This window comes from Oncorhynchus masou, unplaced genomic scaffold (assembly GCF_036934945.1).
Source record: "Oncorhynchus masou masou isolate Uvic2021 unplaced genomic scaffold, UVic_Omas_1.1 unplaced_scaffold_1447, whole genome shotgun sequence".
NCBI lineage: Eukaryota > Metazoa > Chordata > Actinopteri > Salmoniformes > Salmonidae > Oncorhynchus > Oncorhynchus masou.
The window spans coordinates 131,047-150,429 of record NW_027004444.1 but is presented as its reverse complement, the minus strand read 5'-3'; the positions used below and the strand labels follow the sequence as shown (position 1 = coordinate 150,429).

The 19,383-nt window shown below is 48.2% G+C and overlaps 1 protein-coding gene across 6 annotated transcripts in view; it reads left to right on the top strand.

The window, feature by feature from the left end:
* Positions 1-1,346: 1,346 nt before the first annotated feature.
* LOC135530874 (exocyst complex component 6-like) overlaps positions 1,347-19,383 on the top strand; it is a 130,957-nt gene continuing 112,920 nt past the window's right edge. For 2 of the 6 annotated variants that reach the window (XM_064959046.1, XM_064959041.1), the window contains exon 1: positions 1,347-1,543. In XM_064959046.1, coding sequence (XP_064815118.1) covers positions 1,410-1,543 — 134 coding nt within the window. In that variant the 5' untranslated portion in view covers positions 1,347-1,409. Of the gene's footprint in view, positions 1,544-2,046; positions 2,169-19,383 lie in introns of those variants that run through there. The other 4 variants (XM_064959043.1, XM_064959040.1, XM_064959044.1 and 1 more) reach the window with 2 other exon arrangements.

Here is a 19,383-nt window from a genome sequence, read left to right as displayed (position 1 = left end):
GGAGTTCCTTACTAAGACCTAGACAACCAGGTGAGGGGAGTTCCTTACTGAGACCTAGACAACCAGGTGAGGGGAGTTCCTTACTGAGACCCCGACAACCAGGTGAGGGAGTTCCTTACTGAGACCTAGACAACCAGGTGAGGGGAGTTCCTTACTGAGACCCCGACAACCAGGTGAGGAGTTCCTTATTCAGACTGACAACCAGATGAGGAGTTCCTTACTGACCCCGAACCAGGTGAGGGGAGTTCCTTACTGAGACCTAGACAACCAGGTGACAACCAGATGAGGAGGTTCCTTACTGAGACCCCGACAACCAGGTGAGGGAGTTCCTTACTGAGACCTAGACAACCAGGTGAGGGGAGTTCCTTAATAGACAACAAGGTGACCTTACTGAGACCTAGACAACCAGGTGAGGGGAGTTCCTTACTGAGACCTAGACAACCAGGTGAGGGGAGTTCCTTACTGAGACCTAGACAGACAACCAGGTGAGGGGAGTTCCTTACTGAGACCTAGACAACCAGGTGAGGGAGTTCCTTACTGAGACCTAGACAACCAGGTGAGGGGAGTTCCTTACTGAGACCTAGACAACCAGGTGAGGGGAGTTCCTTACTGAGACAACCAGGTAGACAACCAGGGTGAGGGGAGTTCAATACTGAGACCTAGACAACCAGGTGAGGGACCTTACTGACCTAGACAACCAGGTGAGGGGAGTTCCTTACTGAGACCTAGACAACCAGGTGAGGGGGAGTTCCTTACTGAGACCTAGACAACCAGGTGAGGGGAGTTCCTTACTGAGACCTAGACAACCAGGTGAGGGGAGTTCCTTATTCAGACCTGGACAACCAGGTGAGGGGAGTTCAATACTTAGACAACCAGGTGAGGGGAGTTCCTACTGAGACCTAGACAACCAGGTGAGGGGAGTTCATTCATAGACAACCAGGTGAGACCTAGAGACCTAGACAACTAGGTGAGGGGAGTTCCTTACTAATTAGTGACCTTACTTAATCAACCATGTACTAGGGAGAACACTTGGCCCTCTGTGGAATGAGTTTGACACGTAGCCTAAAATGTAACAAGTTCACCTAAATATATGAAACGTATTTATGAAGGAGTGTTGTTCAAACCCGCACGGAGAATCAATGTATCCAGAAATGAACTCCTTACATAGGTCTTGTAAACGTCCTATGTTGAATGGGGTTATTCCTGGCACTATTTAACAAAAAAAGCAATGAACTCTTTTGTTGGATTCAAAGTTCCTCGGATCACAAGGTTGACGATTTCCCCTTCGTTGCTTTTCTCCTGCTGACAGCCTGATTGACCCCAGTAGGTGTGTGACCAGGAACTCTCCACAGCTACATCCTACTGCACTCGTCTCCCATCACTCTCTCCACAAAGCTAGAAATTGTGAAATGTCCAGCGACAGAGTGGAGAAACCTTTACCAGATATTCCTGAAGATGATGGTAGCAGAGATGATGAGAAGGGCTTTGGAAATGTTTTTGCTGAACTTGAATCCGTGGACTTGCCCCTGGGAACCACATTAAGGTACTTTCAATTTAATCCAAATATGGATTAAAAAAAACAAGGTTCAAACTATTGTAGAACAGATTCATTAGTCAAATGTGAGACATTTTCATCTATGCATAATAGCTCATTGTGATTACAATCAATTAGTTTTATTCTCACCAGGAAACAATTATCCGCACAAATAGCTACGGTACTTTTTGTAATTAATTGAACAATGGAAGTGACGTTTTAAAGGAAATGTAGCATGGACAGAATACTATTTGGTGATGATGTTCATTCTGTTACTATAAAAATCAATTTATAAGTAGGGACTATGCATTCATAGATCCCCTCCTCTACTGATCTAAGGCCAGTTAACTGTATAGATGAATAAATCAGATTTGACACTGATGTGTAGGTTATTAGCAGGATAAACATCTGCCTCAGGCTGTCATTAAGACATCACACACAGGTAACGTTACGCCCCTTACCGACCGAGTCCGGTACTGACCCGTTTCCCCGCAGTGTCACCGTCACCGCTCGACACTGTGATGATTACCAGCAACATGGCGGACAATGAATCCGTGGAGTGTATAACGGAGCACGAACGGATTTTGCAAGAAATTGAGAGCACCGACACCGCTTGTGTTGGTCCGACACTTCGGTACGGAAATGTGTATTTTAAAGAAAATGTATTTTCATTATCTTATCGTTGGTGGAACAAGTAGAACAGTACACTGAAAGACCTTTCGTTTGTTAGCATCCAAATCCCAAGCCAGCTCAACGTTAGAAAGCTACATTTCTTACAGCTCGTTGTTGCTATGCTACAGTGAGCAGGGTGAGCTAGCTTTAGACAAACCCGGTGTTTACACGTCAAAACATCGTGTTCATATGTCATGTGTTGTAACGTTTTATATGATGGTTGTAATGTCAGGTAGGGTGACATGTCACAACTCTACATAGCAATAGATGGGTGTGGCTCGTTATGCCCAAGGTTGTTAGCTAGCTAGTTGGCAAGTTAGCAGGTTAGCTAGCTAGTTGGCAAGCTAGCAGGTTAGCTAGCTAGTTGGCAAGCTAGCAGGTTAGCTAGTTGTATTAGCAGGTTAACTAGCTAGTTGGCAAGCTAGCAGGTTAGCTAGTTGTATTAGCATGTTAACTAGCTAGTTGTATTAGCAGTTGTTTAGCTAGCTAGTTGTATTAGCAAGTTAGCTAGCTAGTTGTATTAGCACGTTAGCTAGCTAGTTGTGTTAGCTAGCTAGTTGTATTAGTAAGTTAGCTAGCTAGTTGTATTAGCAGGTTAGCTAGCTAGTTGCATTAGCAGGTTAGCTAGCTAGTTGCACTAGCAGGCCACTAACTAGCTTAATTTGATAATACTGAGTCTTGTTTATATCGATGTGATCTTAAAACATTGCTGTATAGTTAGCTTGGTAAGTAGCTATCAAACAAACTGGGGCACGTATTAATCACATAACTAACCTTACAGCCGTAGCTAAATGTATCATTAAGTAGCTAGCTAACGTTACATCCATAGCAATATGTATCATTAACTAAGTAGCTAGCTAGTTAACGTTACAGCATAGTTATATTTATCCTTAGGTAAGTAGCTTGCTAACGTTTCATCCATAGCAATATTTATCATTAGCTCTGTAGCTAGCCAACGTTAGCTTGCAATCAAGTCATCGGCTAAGCTGTCTATTCAGTAGTAAATGATCCTAATATAGTTAGCTACAATTTAGCCATGACTAACTAGATACTCCACATCAAAAACATACTGTGTATTGTAGCATGGGTTGGATTTGAATGAATGACACCACTCCAGCTCCATCCCCTCCAGAACTGAAATAAAGCCTGCTAGCAGCACACCAGCCAGTCAGAGGGGTAGTGGTGTGGCCTGTTATAGACCAATAATGGACTAAAGTAGCCTAACTTTATTCCATATTGTCCAAGGACCTTGTTTTAAGGGATAATTGGTTCTGGAAAGCCAAAACACCCAAATACTCCCATCTAAAGGTGAATTGATTCTCAAATTGTGGTATGTTTCTAGAAACATAAATTCCTCTACTTTCATATCACATCAAAATCATTTCACAAACTGGTTTTAACACAGTTACAGTCTACAGTATTTGTCAGTGATGACACATTTGTGAGGTCCGTTTCTTCCGTGTACACACACAGGTGTTAGGAGAAGCAGATAGCTAATTAGCACAGGTCGTCGACTCTGTCTTCCATCTGTTTTCTGTAAGCACCGCGCTCTAACATGGAGATATGACTGTGTGGGAACACTAACCCTAAAAAAGGTGTTTATGAATTTAACCTTTTTTAAAATGATTATTATTTCTTGGAGATAAGGATGGTCCTTATGCTTCCAAAACCGAAGTGATCCGTTCAGACTGAGAGTCGGGGCTCTTTGCAGAACTCCCCCGTACAGAAAACTCTCATGTCATGGAACTGAGACCCATGATCAAGGGCTTGGCCTGTTATGGCCTAACAGGCCTGTTATGGCCTTGGGACACGTATCTATCTACTCTGTCACTGCTGCTTCTGTCAAAACTATGACGGGTATGTTTCCTTGTTCAGCCAGTTTCAGCCTGGATATTGTATTGTCTCTGAGGTATAGAGGTTAGGCTACTTCCTAGTTGCGTGTCAGTTCACTGTTAACACCAGTCATAATACATCATTTAGACTGGGTTCATCATAGCATTGGGAGCTTAACATTCCAGCTGTAGACCTACACAGTGCAATACATTGAGTTTGCCAGACAGTCATTTCACTGTACTTGTTCATGTGACATTAAAACGGGAAACATTGCAGTAGTGCCTGAAAGTGTGTTAATGATTTTCAGTTCAAAGGGCAAACAAGGTGTATTCATATGGTTAGGAAGTTAACCTTCAGTCTTCCTCTTATTGAAGTGTGTGTGTTGTGTGCAGTGCTGACAACATCAAGGCTCATTGTTTTGTCCATCCTGCCTGTCGTCTGTTTGAATCTGTCAGTCGTCCTTTGGTTATCAGACTTCCTCAGCCCATCCTGATCTGCTTTCCAAATGACCCCCTATGCAGTGCACTAGGACCCATAGGGTTCTGGTCTAAAGTAGTGCACTATGTAGGGAATAGGGCTCTGGTCTAAAGTAGTGCACTATGGTCTAAAGTAGTGGGCAATAGGGCTCTGGTCTAAAGTAGTGCACTGTGTAGGTCTAAAGTAGTGCACTAGCACCCATAGGGCCCTGGTCTAAAGTAGTGCACTATGTAGGGAATAGGGCTCTGGTCTAAAGTAGTGCACTGTGTAAAGTAGACTATGCACTAGGGCTCTGGTCTAAAGTAGTGCACTATGTAGGGAATAGGGCTCTGGTCTAAAGTAGTGCACTATGCACCCATAGGGCTCTGGTCTAAAGTAGTGCACTAGCACCCTGGTCTAAAGTAGTGCACTATGTAGGGAATAGGGCTCTGGTCTAAAGTAGTGCACTAGCACCCTAAAGTAGTGCCCTGTAGGGAATGGGGCTCTGGTCTAAAGTAGTGCACTATGTAGGGAATAGGGCTCTGGTCTAAAGTAGGGCTGGTCACTATGTAGGGAATAGGGCTCTGGTCTAAAGTAGTGCACTATGTAGGGAATAGGGCTCTGGTCTAAAGTAGTGCACTATGTAGGGAAGAGGGCTCTGGTCTAAAGTAGTGCACTATGTAGAATAGGGCCCTGGTCTAAAGTAGTGCACTATGTAGGGAATAGGGCTCTGGTCTAAAGTAGTGCACTATGTAGGGAATAGGGCTCTGGTCTAAAGTAGTGCACTATGTAGGGAACTGTGGCGCTTGGGGGCTGGACTGGGGCTGGACTAGAGCAGGCAGGGTGGGTGGGGACTGAACTGTGGCGCTTGGTGGCTGGACTGTGGCGCTTGGGGGGGCTGGCTAGGCGGGTAGGGAAGGCAACTGTGGTGGGGGAATGGGGGCTGGACTGTGACCCTGGCTGGAGGGCTGGGGGCTGGACTGTGACTGCTGGCTGGAGGGCTGGGGGCTGGACTGTGATGCTGGCAGGGTGGGGGTTGGGGTGCATGCTGGACTGTGATGCTGGGGTGGGTGGGGGCTGGACTGGGTGCAGGCAGGGTGGGTGGGGGCTGGACTGTGATGCTGGCAGGGTGGGCGGGGGGACTGTGACTGGCTGGCACTGGACTGTGGTGCTGGCAGGGTGGGCGGGGGCTGGACTGTGGTGCTGGCTGGGGGCTGGACTGTGGCAGGGCTGGGGGCTGGCTGTGGTGCGCATGCAGGGTGGGTGGGGGCTGGACTGTGGTGCCCTGGCTGGGGGGGCTGGACTGTGATGCTGGCTGGGGGCTGGACTGTGGCGCTGGCAGGGTGGGTGGGGGCTGGACTGTGGCGCTGGCAGGGTGGGTGGGGGCTGGACTGTGGGGCTGGCAGGGTGGGGGGGGGCTGGACTGTGATGCTGGCAGGGTGGGTGGGGGCTGGACTGTGATGCTGGCAGGGTGGGTGGGGGCTGGACTGTGATGCTGGCAGGGTGGATGGGGGACTGGACTGTGGCGCTGGACTGTGAGGGCAGGGTGGGTGGGTGGGGGCTGGACTGTGGCGCTGGCTGGAGGGTGGGTGGGGGCGCTGGACTGTGATGCTGGCAGGGTGGGTGGGGGGCTGGACTGTGATGCTGGCAGGGTGGATGGGGACTGGACTGTGGCGCTGGCAGGGTGGGTGGGTGGGGGCTGGACTGTGGCGCTGGCAGGGTGGGTGGGTGGGGGCTGGACTGTGGCGCTGGCAGGGGCTGGACTGTGGCGCTGGCAGGGTGGGCAGGGGCTGGACTGTGGCGCTGGCAGGGTGGATGGGGGCTGGACTGTGGCGCTGGCAGGGTGGGTGGGGGCTGGACTGTGGCGCTGGCAGGGTGGGTGGGGGCTGGACTGTGGCGCTGGCAGGGTGGGGGCTGGACTGTGGCGCTGGACTGTGTGCGCTGGCAGGGTGGATGGGGGGGCTGGATGGAACAGATGGAATGAAAACCAATAAATGGTGATGTGTTCCACGTGTTCCAATGGAAAACTCCCGATGGCGCATGAAGGCGTAAGTGTTTGAATTGGAAGCGCGCAATGTTGCTGAATGTGGCTGAACAGCACCAAAAAAAAAAAAATCGCTAAGGATCATGGTCGATGTAGTTGTTTTCATCCTGCCTGAGAGAGCCAACCAGGAGCCTCCTTGTTGCCGGCCGGTCTGTCTCAGCACGTGGTCCTGTGTGAAGGCAACTGTTAGAATGGATCACTATTTAAATAGATATGTAGCAGTTAGAATGGATCACTATTTAAATAGATATGTAGCAGTTAGAATGGATCACTATTTAAATAGATATGTAGCAGTTAGAATGGATCACTATTTAAATAGATATGTGGCATTTAGAATGGATCACTATTTAAATAGATATGTGGCAGTTAGAATGGATCACTATTTAAATAGATATGTAGCAGTTAGAATGGATCACTATTTAAATAGATATGTGGCAGTTAGAGTGGATCACTGTTTAAATAGATGTGTAGCATTCAGAATGGATCACTGTTTAAATGTCTATTTGTAGCCAACAAAATAGTCTATCATGGGGATCGAACTTGATCACAATAAGCACATTTTAGAGCCCAAAACAAACGTCATTGTATTATTTTGGGTTGTTCTGGCGGTTTTGTAATTTGCATAGGCTGTCTAGGGCCAAGTGGTGTGTGTTTGTAGAGGACGATTATATGCCTTTGCATTTTAATGTGTCCATTAGCACCATCAGATTGTCACATGCTTGGTAAACAACAGGTGTAGACCTGCAGTGCAATGCTGACTGACTGGCCGTTGCCAACAATGCAGAGAAAAGACCAGAGAGAAATAATAGGAAAGTTTTACAATAAAAGTCATAATAAATTTATTTATTTTTATTTCACCTTTATTTAACAAGGTAGGTCAGTTGAGAACAAGTTCTCATTTACAATTGCGACCTGGCCAAAATAAAGCAAAGCAGTTAGACTCATACAACGACACAGAGTTATACATGGAGCAAAACAAACATACAGTCAATAATACAGTATAAACAAGTCTATATACGATGTGAGCAAATGAGGTGAGATAAGGAGGTAAAGGCAAAAAAAGGCCATGGTGGCAAAGTAAATACAATATAGCAAGTAAAACACTGGAATGGTAGATTTGCAGTGGAAGAATGTGCAAAGTAGAAATAAAAATAATGGGGTGCAAAGGAGCAAAATAAATAAATAAATAAAATAAATACAGTAGGGAAAGAGGTAGTTGTTTGGGCTAAATTATAGGAGGGCTATGTACAGGTGCAGTAATCTGTGAGCTGCTCTGACAGTAGGTGCTTAAAGCTAGTGAGGGAGATAAGTGTTTCCAGTTTGTGCTTTTTGTAGTTCGTTCCAGTCATTGGCAGCAGAGAACTGGAAGGAGAGGCGGCCAAAGAAAGAATTGGTTTTGGGGGTGACTAGAGAGATATACCTGCTGGAGCGTGTGCTACAGGTGGGAGATGCTATGGTGACCAGCGAGCTGAGTTAAGGGGGGACTTTACCTAGCAGGGTCTTGTAGATGACATGGAGCCAGTGGGTTTGGCGACGAGTGTGAGCGAGGACCAGCCAACGGAGCGTACAGGTCGCAATGGTGGGTAGTATATGGGGCTTTGGTGACAAAACGGATTGCACTGTGATAGACTGCATCCAATGTTTGGATGTATGTTTGGCAGCATGAGTGTAGGATGCTTTGTTTTGCGAAATAGGAAGCCAATTCTAGATTTAACTTTGGATTGGAGATGTTTGATGTGGGTCTGGAAGGAGAGTTTACAGTATAACCAGACACCCAGGTATTTGTAGTTGTCCACGTATTCTAAGTCAGAGCCGTCTAGAGTAGTGAAGTTGGACAGGCGGGCAGGTGCCGGCAGCGATCGATGGAAAAGCATGCATTTAGTTTTACTTGTATTTAAGAGCAATTGGAGGCCACGGAAGGAGAGTTGTATGGCATTGAAGCTTGCCTGGAGAGTTGTTAACACAGTGTCCAAAGAAGGGCCAGAAGTATACAGAATGGTGTCGTCTAAGTAGACGTGGATCAGAGACTCACCAGCAGCAAGAGCGACATCCTTGATGTATACAGAGAAGAGTCAGTCCAAGAATTTAACCCTGTGGCACCCCCATAGAGACTGCCAGAGGTCCGGACAGCAGACCCTCCGATTTTACACACTGAACTCTATCAGAGAAGTAGTTGGTGAACCAGGCGAGGCAATCATTTGAGAAACCAAGGCTGTCGAGTCTGCCGATGAGGATGTGGTGATTGACAGAGTCGAAAGCCTTGGCCAGATCAATGAATACAGCTGCACAGTAATGTTTCTTATCGATGGCGGTTAAGATATCGTTTAGGATCTTGAGCGTGGCTGAGGTGCACCCATGACCAGCTCTGAAACCAGATTGCATAGCAGAGAAGGTATGGTGAGATTCGAAATGGTCGGTAATCTGTTTGTTGACTTGGCTTTCGAAGACCTTAGAAAGGCAGGGTAGGATAGATATAGGTCTGTAGCAGTTTGGGTCAAGAGTGTCCCCCCCCTTTGGAAAGCAGCTGCGGTCATCCCCCTCTTCAATCTTTGGGAATCTCAGACGACACGAAAGAGAGGTTGAACAGGCTAGTAATAGGGGTGGCAAGAATTTCGGCAGATAATTTTAGAAAGAAAGGGTCCAGATTGTCTAGCCCGGCTGATTTGTAGGGGTCCAGATTTTGCAGCTCTTTCAGAACATCAGCTGACTGGATTTTGGAGAAGGAGAAATGGGGAAGGCTTGGACGAGTTGCTGTGGGGGGGTGCAATGCTGTTGACCGGGGTAGGAGTAGCTAGGTGGAAAGCATGGCCAGCCGTAGAAAAATGCTTATTGAAATTCTCAATTATGGTTGATTTATCAGTGGTGACAGTGCTTCCTATCTTCAGTGCAGTGGGCAGCTGGGAGGAGGTGTTCTTATTCTCTATGGACTTTACAGTGTCCCAGAACTTTTGAGTTAGTGTTGCAGGAAGCAAATTTCTGCTTGAAAAAGCTAGCCTTGGCTTTTCTAACTGCCTGTGTATATTGGTTTCTAGCTTCCCTGAACAGCTGCATATCACAGGGGCTGTTCGATGCTAATGCAGAACGCCATAGGATGTTTTTGTGTTGGTTAAGGGCAGTCAGGTCTGGGGAGAACCAAGGGCTATATCTGTTCCTGGTTCTACATTTCTTGAATGGGGCATGCTTATTTAAGATGGTTAGGAAGGCATTTAAAAAAAGTACCCAGGCATCCTCTACTGACGGGATGAGATCAATATCCTTCAGGATACCCCGGCCAGGTCGATTAGAAAGGCCTGCTCGCTGAAGTGTTTTAGGGAGCGTTTGACAGTGATGAGTGGAGGTCGTTTGACTGCTGACCCATTACGGATGCAGGCAATGAGGCAGTGATCGCTGAGATCTTGGTTGAAGGATCAGAGGTGTATTTAGAGGGCAAGTTGGTTAGGATGATATTTATGGTCCCGTGCCCGTGTTTAAGGCTTTGGGGAGGTCCCTGGTAGGTTCATTGATAATTTGTTGATGGTTGCCCACAGGATCATCAAGCATGTAGATGGTTGTAGGATGGCATGTTGTGGTTAAGCATGTTCCAAAGTTTATGTTTGCCTAGCAGCAGGATCTGAAAGATAGATGGTCCCGGCATGTTGATGGTCCCGTCAGTTCACATATAGTGTCCAGAGCACAGCATGGGCAGATGGTCCCGTGATCCCAGGATCAGAAAGCATGTTGATGGACTCCCGTTTTTAGAGAGGTTGATTGTAAAAATCATTGTGTCTGATGTTTGTGGGTGCCCCAGGATCAGAAAGCATGTTGATGGTCCCGTGCCCCAGGATCAGAAAGCATGTTGATGGTCCCGTGCCCACAGGATCAGAAAGCATGTTGATGGTCCCGTGCCCACAGGATCAGAAAGCATGTTGATGGTCCCGTGCCCCAGGATCAGAAAGCATGTTGATGGTCCCGTGCCCAGGATCAGGATCAGAAAGCATGTTGATGGTCCCGTGCCCACAGGATCAGAAAGCATGTTGATGGTCCCGTGCCCACAGGATCAGAAAGCATGTTGATGGTCCCGTGCCCACAGGATCAGAAAGCATGTTGATGGTCCCGTGCCCCAGGATCAGAAAGCATGTTGATGGTCCCGTGCCCCAGGATCAGAAAGCATGTTGATGGTCCCGTGCCCACAGGATCAGAAAGCATGTTGATGGTCCCGTGCCCCAGGATCAGAAAGCATGTTGATGGTCCCGTGCCCACAGGATCAGAAAGCATGTTGATGGTCCCGTGCCCCAGGATCAGAAAGCATGTTGATGGTCCCGTGCCCACAGGATCAGAAAGCATGTTGATGGTCCCGTGCCCACAGGATCAGAAAGCATGTTGATGGTCCCGTGCCCCAGGATCAGAAAGCATGTTGATGGTCCCGTGCCCCAGGATCAGAAAGCATGTTGATGGTCCCGTGCCCACAGGATCAGAAAGCATGTTGATGGTCCCCCACAGTGCCCACAGGATCAGAAAGCATGTTGATGGTCCCGTGCCCACAGGATCAGAAAGCATGTTGATGGTCCCGTGCCCCAGGATCAGAAAGCATGTTGATGGTCCCGTGCCCCAGGATCAGAAAGCATGTTGATGGTCCCGTGCCCCAGGATCAGAAAGCATGTTGATGGTCCCGTGCCCAGGATCAGAAAGCATGTTGATGGTCCCGTGCCCCAGGATCAGAAAGCATGTTGATGGTCCCGTGCCCCAGGATCAGAAAGCATGTTGATGGTCCCGTGCCCCAGGATCAGAAAGCATGTTGATGGTCCCGTGCCCACAGGATCAGAAAGCATGTTGATGGTCCCGTGCCACAGGATCAGAAAGCATGTTGATGGTCCCGTGCCCCAGGATCAGAAAGCATGTTGATGGTCCCGTGCCCCAGGATCAGAAAGCATGTTGATGGTCCCGTGCCACAGGATCAGAAAGCATGTTGATGGTCCAGAAAGCATGTTGATGGTCCCACAGGATCAGAAAGCATGTTGATGGTCCCGTGCCCCAGGATCAGAAAGCATGTTGATGGTCCCGTGCCCCAGGATCAGAAAGCATGTTGATGGTCCCGTGCCACAGGATCAGAAATTATGTTGATGGTCCCGTGCCCACAGGATCAGAAAGCATGTTGATGGTCCCGTGCCCACAGGATCCCGTGCCCACAGGATCAGAAAGCATGTTGATGGTCCCGTGCCCCAGGATCAGAAAGCATGTTGATGGTCCCGTGCCCCAGGATCAGAAAGCATGTTGATGGTCCTGTGCCAACAGGATCAGAAATTCTGTGCGGCCTACGGGACCGTGGTCGGGGGAGTTGAATCCAGCGTTGCCTCTCGTAAAAGTCCATAGTTTCAGAGGCTTCCGTGAAAGGGCGGGCCGTGTTGTTGAAGGGGCGGGTCAGTGTTGTTGAAGGGGCTGGTCAATGTTGTTGAAGGGGCGGGCCGTGTTGTTGAAGGGGCCGGTCAATGTTGTTGAAGGGGCGGGCCTTGTTGTTGAAGGGGCGGGCCGTGTTGTTGAAGGGGCGGGTCTTGTTGTTGAAGGGGGCGGGCCTCGTTGTTGAAGGGGGGTCTTGTTGTTAGGTGATCAGCAGCGTTCCTGGGTGAACCACTCCGTGCCTACAGGTTGGTTTTGAACAGTAGTTATCTCACCTCATTGCAGGTAGTTTGTGTTGCCCACAGGATCCGTAGCTCTGCACTCGTATCGGGGTAGATGCTGATCCTCTGTCCCTGGTACTGCAGTGTTCCCATCTCTCCTGCGAGACAAAGAATAATTAGTTTTGCTTCAAAGCTATGTAGCCGTGTTATCATAAACCGGTTTCCATTTGTCATTGGTCCGGTACGATGATGTTCACCCGAGGGGGAAGGACCAAGCTTCTCTTGACCAATAAGTTGTCGATTTCTACCAGCTTCGATTCCATGATCCAATTAAAATGATTCTCAAATGACATGTCCTGCTGTGGGTTTTCTAGCGTCTTCCCCTCCAACAGCTTATTCGCCGTTTAGCGATTTATCGTCTTCTCCGGCGTTTCTCCAGCGTGTGTTGGATTTGGCTCAGCTTGGTGTCCAGAGCGAACAATCTCTCAGACCGTCTGTGAGAGCGTTGGGATCCATTGGAGTGCTGCATGTGTTTTATAGGGCTTCTACGTGTACTTTGACGTTTGCACCAAACACAACTTTTATCTATTTTTAAGTGAAGCCAATATCGTTTCAATTCGTGTTTTTGGAAAAAAAATAACGACAGATCTGTGGTGGATAAAGTCTTTCATTTGAGGAAATTATGTGACACAAAATAAAGCTGCATGTCACTGGAAGTCAGTTCTTCAGGGACCATTTCCTAGTGGAGCGAGTCACATGTTTCTGGGAATCAAGATCAGGACATCGATGTAGGATTCTGGAGCCTAATTTATAAAACCCATTTAGTCTGTCGATAACTTGGACAGACTGTTGCTAATGGCGTCATGCTCTGTCACAACGGTCCTTTTTCACAAATCACAGTTGGCGAGCAGTTAGGAGCCATGGCTATATCTGGGTCAGTCAGTGCAGGGCGCTCCACCGGTCTACATTTACATTCTATTAGTTCTTCCCTGGTTCTGGATGTCAGTGACCGAGCGGTTGGTTTGTCTCGTTGTCGTGCACAGCCAGTGTCCCGGGGTGTGGGGGGGTTGAGCACAATGGTGCCAGGCTGGGTGTTCTGTGGCTCACCCTCTTCAATCCGCAGGCCAGAGGAAGCCTGAGTTCTTTCCCCTCTGCCCCATAATGCTCTAGCTCTTCCCTCAGCCCCACAGGAAGCACCTGCAGCCTGTCTCTCTCTCTCTCTCTCTCTCTCTCTCTCTAACCGCCTCAGCCAGTCAGGATATCACTGCATGACAGGGGGGCCGGGAGGCCCTCAAACGTTCGAAAGATGGACTGTTTTGCGAGGCCGCTTTTGGAGGCTGAAACGAGCTGTCGTCCTCCTGCATTGTGACCCGGAGGAAAACATCTGTCTCCATCCAGCGTTTCATCACCGGCACACGTTCACTGTTTTGTTTCAGCCTCGTGTTGATTAGTGAGAATAAATATAGAAGGTTGGTAATAGTGAGGTTCAACTGCTCTTGGACAAGGTCATAGGGAAGTAGCATGGTCAGGTCACGCTGTTCTGTGTAGAGATCAACAAATCATCACTTCTCTATCAGCAGGATCCTAGGAGGTCTGTTGTGGAGAACACAGAACGGAACCACACAATCCAGACATTAAAACGCAATTCAACAATATTCAAAAATGTCTTGAATTTAGTAGGACATCAACTAAATGTATTGAACTTACTGGAACATTTTATAATTTGACCAAGTTAATCAATACCACATGACCAAAATGCATCAGTGATTTTGTATTTTCCTACAACTTTCTGAAACGGCAGACTTGGAAGATCCAATTCTGTTGTTTAAAATAATAATAATTAAAGTGTGATTTTGGAAGCGAAACCCTGAAAGAAAGAAAAGGGGAGAAAATGTAAACGGACAAATCAACAGATTTTCTAGGCGCCTTATCAGTGATCTCTTTACTTCTTTAGTTATTTCACAAACACATGAGCTCTGGCTGTTGGACCACACCCTGTGTTCATCTTCATTTCCTTCCCAAGCATCACTGGGTTTACCACAGCAGTGGTTTCATGTTCTCTCCTACTTTCTGACGCAGGAGATGTGAGGGGGCATTATGGGGAACGAGAGAAACTGGACATATTGTGATCTGGGGGTGTGCTAAAGGGATCTGCATGGTTATTACAATATTCAAATATCCAAACAAACATTTTAATATTCGAATACTTGTGAGACTATTTTAAAACACAGGATTTTTCTAAATTCGAAAAAATATAATCCATGTGACATTGTGGCATAGAAGGACATTTAAAATGCTTAATTTATAAAACGGCTAACTTTTCAATGTGCTTTTTACTACATGTGTCCAGTAGACTTCATGTGGAACTTCGCTTGTTGTGTGTTGGCCAATCGAACAGGCTCAATGTGTAACAAGTGGCCTGAGGGTTACGTAATGGAATGCAAAATTACCCAATGAAGTTGGTTGAAATGAGGAGTAGGTGACAAGGAGCCCCGAACGGGGAGGCTGTTGTATCTGAATGGGGTTGTAGGTGACAAGGAGCCCCCAACGGGGAGGCTGTTGTATCTGAATGGGGTTGTAGGTGACAAGGAGCCCCCAACGGGGAGGTTGTTGTATCTGAATGGGGTTGTAGGTGACAAGGAGCCCCCAACGGGGAGGCTGTTGTATCTGAATGGGGTTGTAGGTGACAAGGAGCTGTTGTTGTATCTGAATGGGGTTGTAGGTGACAAGGAGCCACCAACGGGGAGGTTGTTGTATCTGAATGGGGTTGTAGTTGACAAGGAGCCACCAACAGGGAGGCTGTTGTATCTGAATGGGGTTGTAGGTGACAAGGAGCCCCCAAGGGGAGGCTGTTGTATCTGAATGGGGTTGTAGGTGACAAGGAGCCCCGAACGGGGAGGCTGTTGTATCTGAATGGGGTTGTAGGTGACAAGGAGCCCCCAACGGGGAGGCTGTTGTATCTGAATGGGGTTGTAGGTGACAAGGAGCCCCTAACGGGGAGGTTGTTGTATCTGAATGGGGTTGTAGGTGACAAGGAGCCCCCAACGGGGAGGCTGTTGTATCTGAATGGGGTTGTAGGTGACAAGGAGCCCCCAACGGGGAGGCTGTTGTATCTGAATGGGGTTGTAGGTGACAAGGAGCCCCCAACGGGGAGGCTGTTGTATCTGAATGGGGTTGTAGGTGACAAGGAGCCCCGAGGCTGTTGTATCTGAATGGGGTTGTAGGTGACAAGGAGCTGTTGTATCTGAATGGGGTTGTAGGTGACAAGGAGCCCCCAACGGGGAGGCTGTTGTATCTGAATGGGGTTGTAGGTGACAAGGAGCCCCCAACGGGGAGGCTGTTGTATCTGAATGGGGTTGTAGGTGACAAGGAGCCCCCAGGCTGTTGTATCTGAATGGGGTTGTAGGTGAGGAGCTGGGAGGCTGTTGTATCTGAATGGGGTTGTAGGTGACAAGGAGCCCCCAACGGGGAGGCTGTTGTATCTGAATGGGGTTGTAGGTGACAAGGAGCCCCCAACGGGGAGGCTGTTGTATCTGAATGGGGTTGTAGGTGACAAGGAGCCCCCAACGGGAGGTTGTTGTATCTGAATGGGGTTGTAGGTGACAAGGATCCCAATGGGGTTGTAGGTGACAAGGGGGAGCTTCTGAATGGGGTTGTAGGTGACAAGGCTTTGTCTGAATGGGGTTACAGGTGACAAGGAGCCACCAACTTTTACAGGCTGTTGTATCTGAATGGGGTTGTAGGTGACAAGGAGCCCCCAACGCTGAATGGGAGGTTGTTGTATCTGAATGGGGTTGTACAGGACCAGGAGCCCCCGGGGAACGGGGAGGCTGTTGTATCTCAATGGGGTTCTAGGTGACAAGGAGCCCCCAACGGGGATGCTGTTGTATCTGAATGGGGTTGTAGGTGACAAGGAGCCACCAACGGGGAGGTTGTTGTATCTGAATGGGGTTGTAGGTGACAAGGAGCCACCAACAGGGAGGTGTCACCTACAACCCCATTCAGATACGGGTGATTCCCCTCTAATCAGGGACTGATTTAGATCTGGGACACCAGGTGGGTGATTCCCCTCTAATCAGGGACTGATTTAGACCTGGGACACCAGGTGGGTGATTCCCCTCTAATCAGGTTCTGATTTAAGTTAGACCTGGGACACCAGGTGGGTGATTCCCCTCTAATCAGGGCCTGATTTAGACCTGGGACACCAGGTGGGTGATTCCCCTCTAATCAGGGACTGATTTAGACCTGGGACACCAGGTGGGTGATTCCCCTCTAATCAGGGACTGATTTAGACCTGGGACACCAGGTGGGTGATTCCCCTCTAATCAGGGCCTGATTTAGACCTGGGACACCAGCACCAGGCAGAGACAGCAAGGTCTGTTCGTTGCTGCAGAGCCTTTCCGTTCACCTTCCCACTCCTGGGCCAGACTACACTCAATCATATGACCCACTGAAGAGATGAGTCTTCAGTACAGACTTAAAGGTTGAGACCGAGTCTGCGTCTCTCACATGGGTAGGCAGACCATTCCGTAAAAATTGAGCTTTATAGGAGAAAGCCCTGCCTCCAGCTGTTTGCTTAGAAATTCTAGGGACAATTAGGAGGCCTGCGTCTTGTGACCGTAGCGTACGTGTAGGTATGTACGGCAGGACCAAATCAGAGAGATAGGTAGGAGCAAGCCCATGTAATGCTTTGTAGGTTAGCAGTAAAACCTTGAAATCAGCCCTTGCTTTGACAGGAAGCCAGTGTAGGGAGGCTCACTGGAGTAATATGATCAATTTTTTGGTTCTAGTCAGGATTCTAGCAGCCGTATTTAGCACTAGCTGAAGTTTATTTAGTGCTTTATCCGGGTAGCCGGAAAGTAGAGCATTGCAGTAGTCTAACCTAGAAGTGACAAAGGCATGGATAACACCAGTTAAGGCCCTGTTGTTCAGGCCACATGGTGCTATCTCCACTCCAGTCTAATGTAGGGTGAGGAAGCCTAGGCCTATATTACAGAGAGATAACACCTTGTGGCCTGAACAACAACTGGTGTTATCTCTCTGTAATATAGGCCAAGGGTACCTCACCCTACATTAGACTGGAGTGGAGATAGCACCTTGTGGCCTGAACAACAACTGGTATTATCTCCACTCCAGTCTAATGGTATTATCTCCACTCCAGTCTAATGAGGTCATATCATTTGAATCTTTGGAAGAGGATCGTCCTAAACTACAAATAGAGGCTTTTTATTAGTCTTGTTGAATCCGATCTAGCCTGATTACCATGAAATGCTGGTGTTGGGTGATTCCTCACCAGACTAGAACAACACAGACCAGGATTGTGATGTCATCCACACAGGGTCCTTTGGAGGAAGGATTGTTGACATGTATTGAGAAACGATTCAAGTTGGAATATTTGACATTTTGGCCTTACGCAGGCCTATCTTTACGAGATGGAATCGGCCGTGGGCGGTCCCATACGGTACCTCGGCCGCCCACCACCGGTGTTCATGTTGTTGTTGCAGAGCTGAGGAGCAGTACGGTCAAAGAAATTGCTGTACATATTGTGCTCTTCTATCGCACCTGATATCCGAGAGGAGAAAACGTCTCGTTGCTGTAACAACTGTTGTTGTTGTAATGTTACAAATGGACCTGGCTGTTTTCACCATTAAGGATTTCAGCTGATAACGTTCAATGCAGATGATTTTTTTAACCTTTTTTTTTTAATATCAAATTATTTCTGGGTAACAATGAAGTACCTTATTGTGATTGTATTCAATTCAAATGGTCAAAAATAAACCAAAAATTGCTTCTCAGCAATGAGCAATTTCTCAAGCAGGAATTTAGCTAGGGCTGTCTGGGAGTTGTATGTGGGGAAACTAGCTGTTATTGGTCGAGGTTTGGAACACTCTCTCTTTCCTAGCCACCGTGCTTCTACTTCTGCATTGCTTCCTGTTTGGGGTTTAGGCTGGGTTTCTGTACAGCACTTTGTGACATCAGCTGATGTAAGAAGGGCTATATAAATACATTTATAAAGCCCTTCTAGCCTCTCTGGGCTAGGTCTATAGCCTCTCTGGGCTAGGTTAGGTCTATAGCCTCTCTGGGCTAGGTTAGGTCTATAGCCTCTCTGGGCTAGGTTAGGTCTATAGTCTCTCTGGGCTAGGTTAGGTCTATAGCCTCTCTGGGCTAGGTTAGGTCTATAGCCTCTCTGGGCTAGGTTAGGTCTATAGCCTCTCTGGGCTAGGTTAGGTCTATAGCCTCTCTGGGCTAGGTTAGGTCTATAGCCTCTCTGGGCTAGGCTGGGTCTATAGCCTCTCTGGGCTAGGTTAGGTCTATAGCCTCTCTGGGCTAGGTTAGGTCTATAGCCTCTCTGGGCTAGGTTAGGTCTATAGTCTCTCTGGGCTAGGTTAGGTCTATAGTCTCTCTGGGCTAGGCTGATAGCCTCTCTGGGCTAGGTTAGGTCTATAGCCTCTCTGGGCTAGGTTAGGTCTATAGCCTCTCTGGGCTAGGTTAGGTCTATAGCCTCTCTGGGCTAGGTTAGGTCTATAGCCTCTCTGGGCTAGGTTAGGTCTATAGCCTCTCTGGGCTAGGTTAGGTCTATAGCCTCTCTGGGCTAGGTTAGGTCTATAGTCTCTCTGGGCTAGGCCGATAGCCGCTCTGGGCTAGGTCTATAGCCTCTCTGGGCTAGGTTAGGTCTATAGCCTCTCTGGGCTAGGTTAGGTCTATAGTCTCTCTGGGCTAGGTTAGGTCTATAGCCTCTCTGGGCTAGGTTAGGTCTATAGTCTCTCTGGGCTAGGTTAGGTCTATAGTCTCTCTGGGCTAGGCCGATAGCCTCTCTGGGCTAGGTCTATAGCCTCTCTGGGCTAGGTTAGGTCTATAGCCTCTCTGGGCTAGGTTAGGTCTATAGTCTCTCTGGGCTAGGTTAGGTCTATAGCCTCTCTGGGCTAGGTTAGGTCTATAGTCTCTCTGGGCTAGGCCGATAGCCTCTCTGGGCTAGGTCTATAGCCTCTCTGGGCTAGGTCTATAGCCTCTCTGGGCTAGGTTAGGTCTATAGCCTCTCTGGGCTAGGTTAGGTCTATAGCCTCTCTGGGCTAGGTTAGGTCTATAGCCTCTCTGGGCTAGGTTAGGTCTATAGTCTCTCTGGGCTAGGCCGATAGCCTCTCTGGGCTAGGTCTATAGCCTCTCTGGGCTAGGTTAGGTCTATAGCCTCTCTGGGCTAGGTTAGGTCTATAGTCTCTCTGGGCTAGGCCGATAGCCTCTCTGGGCTAGGT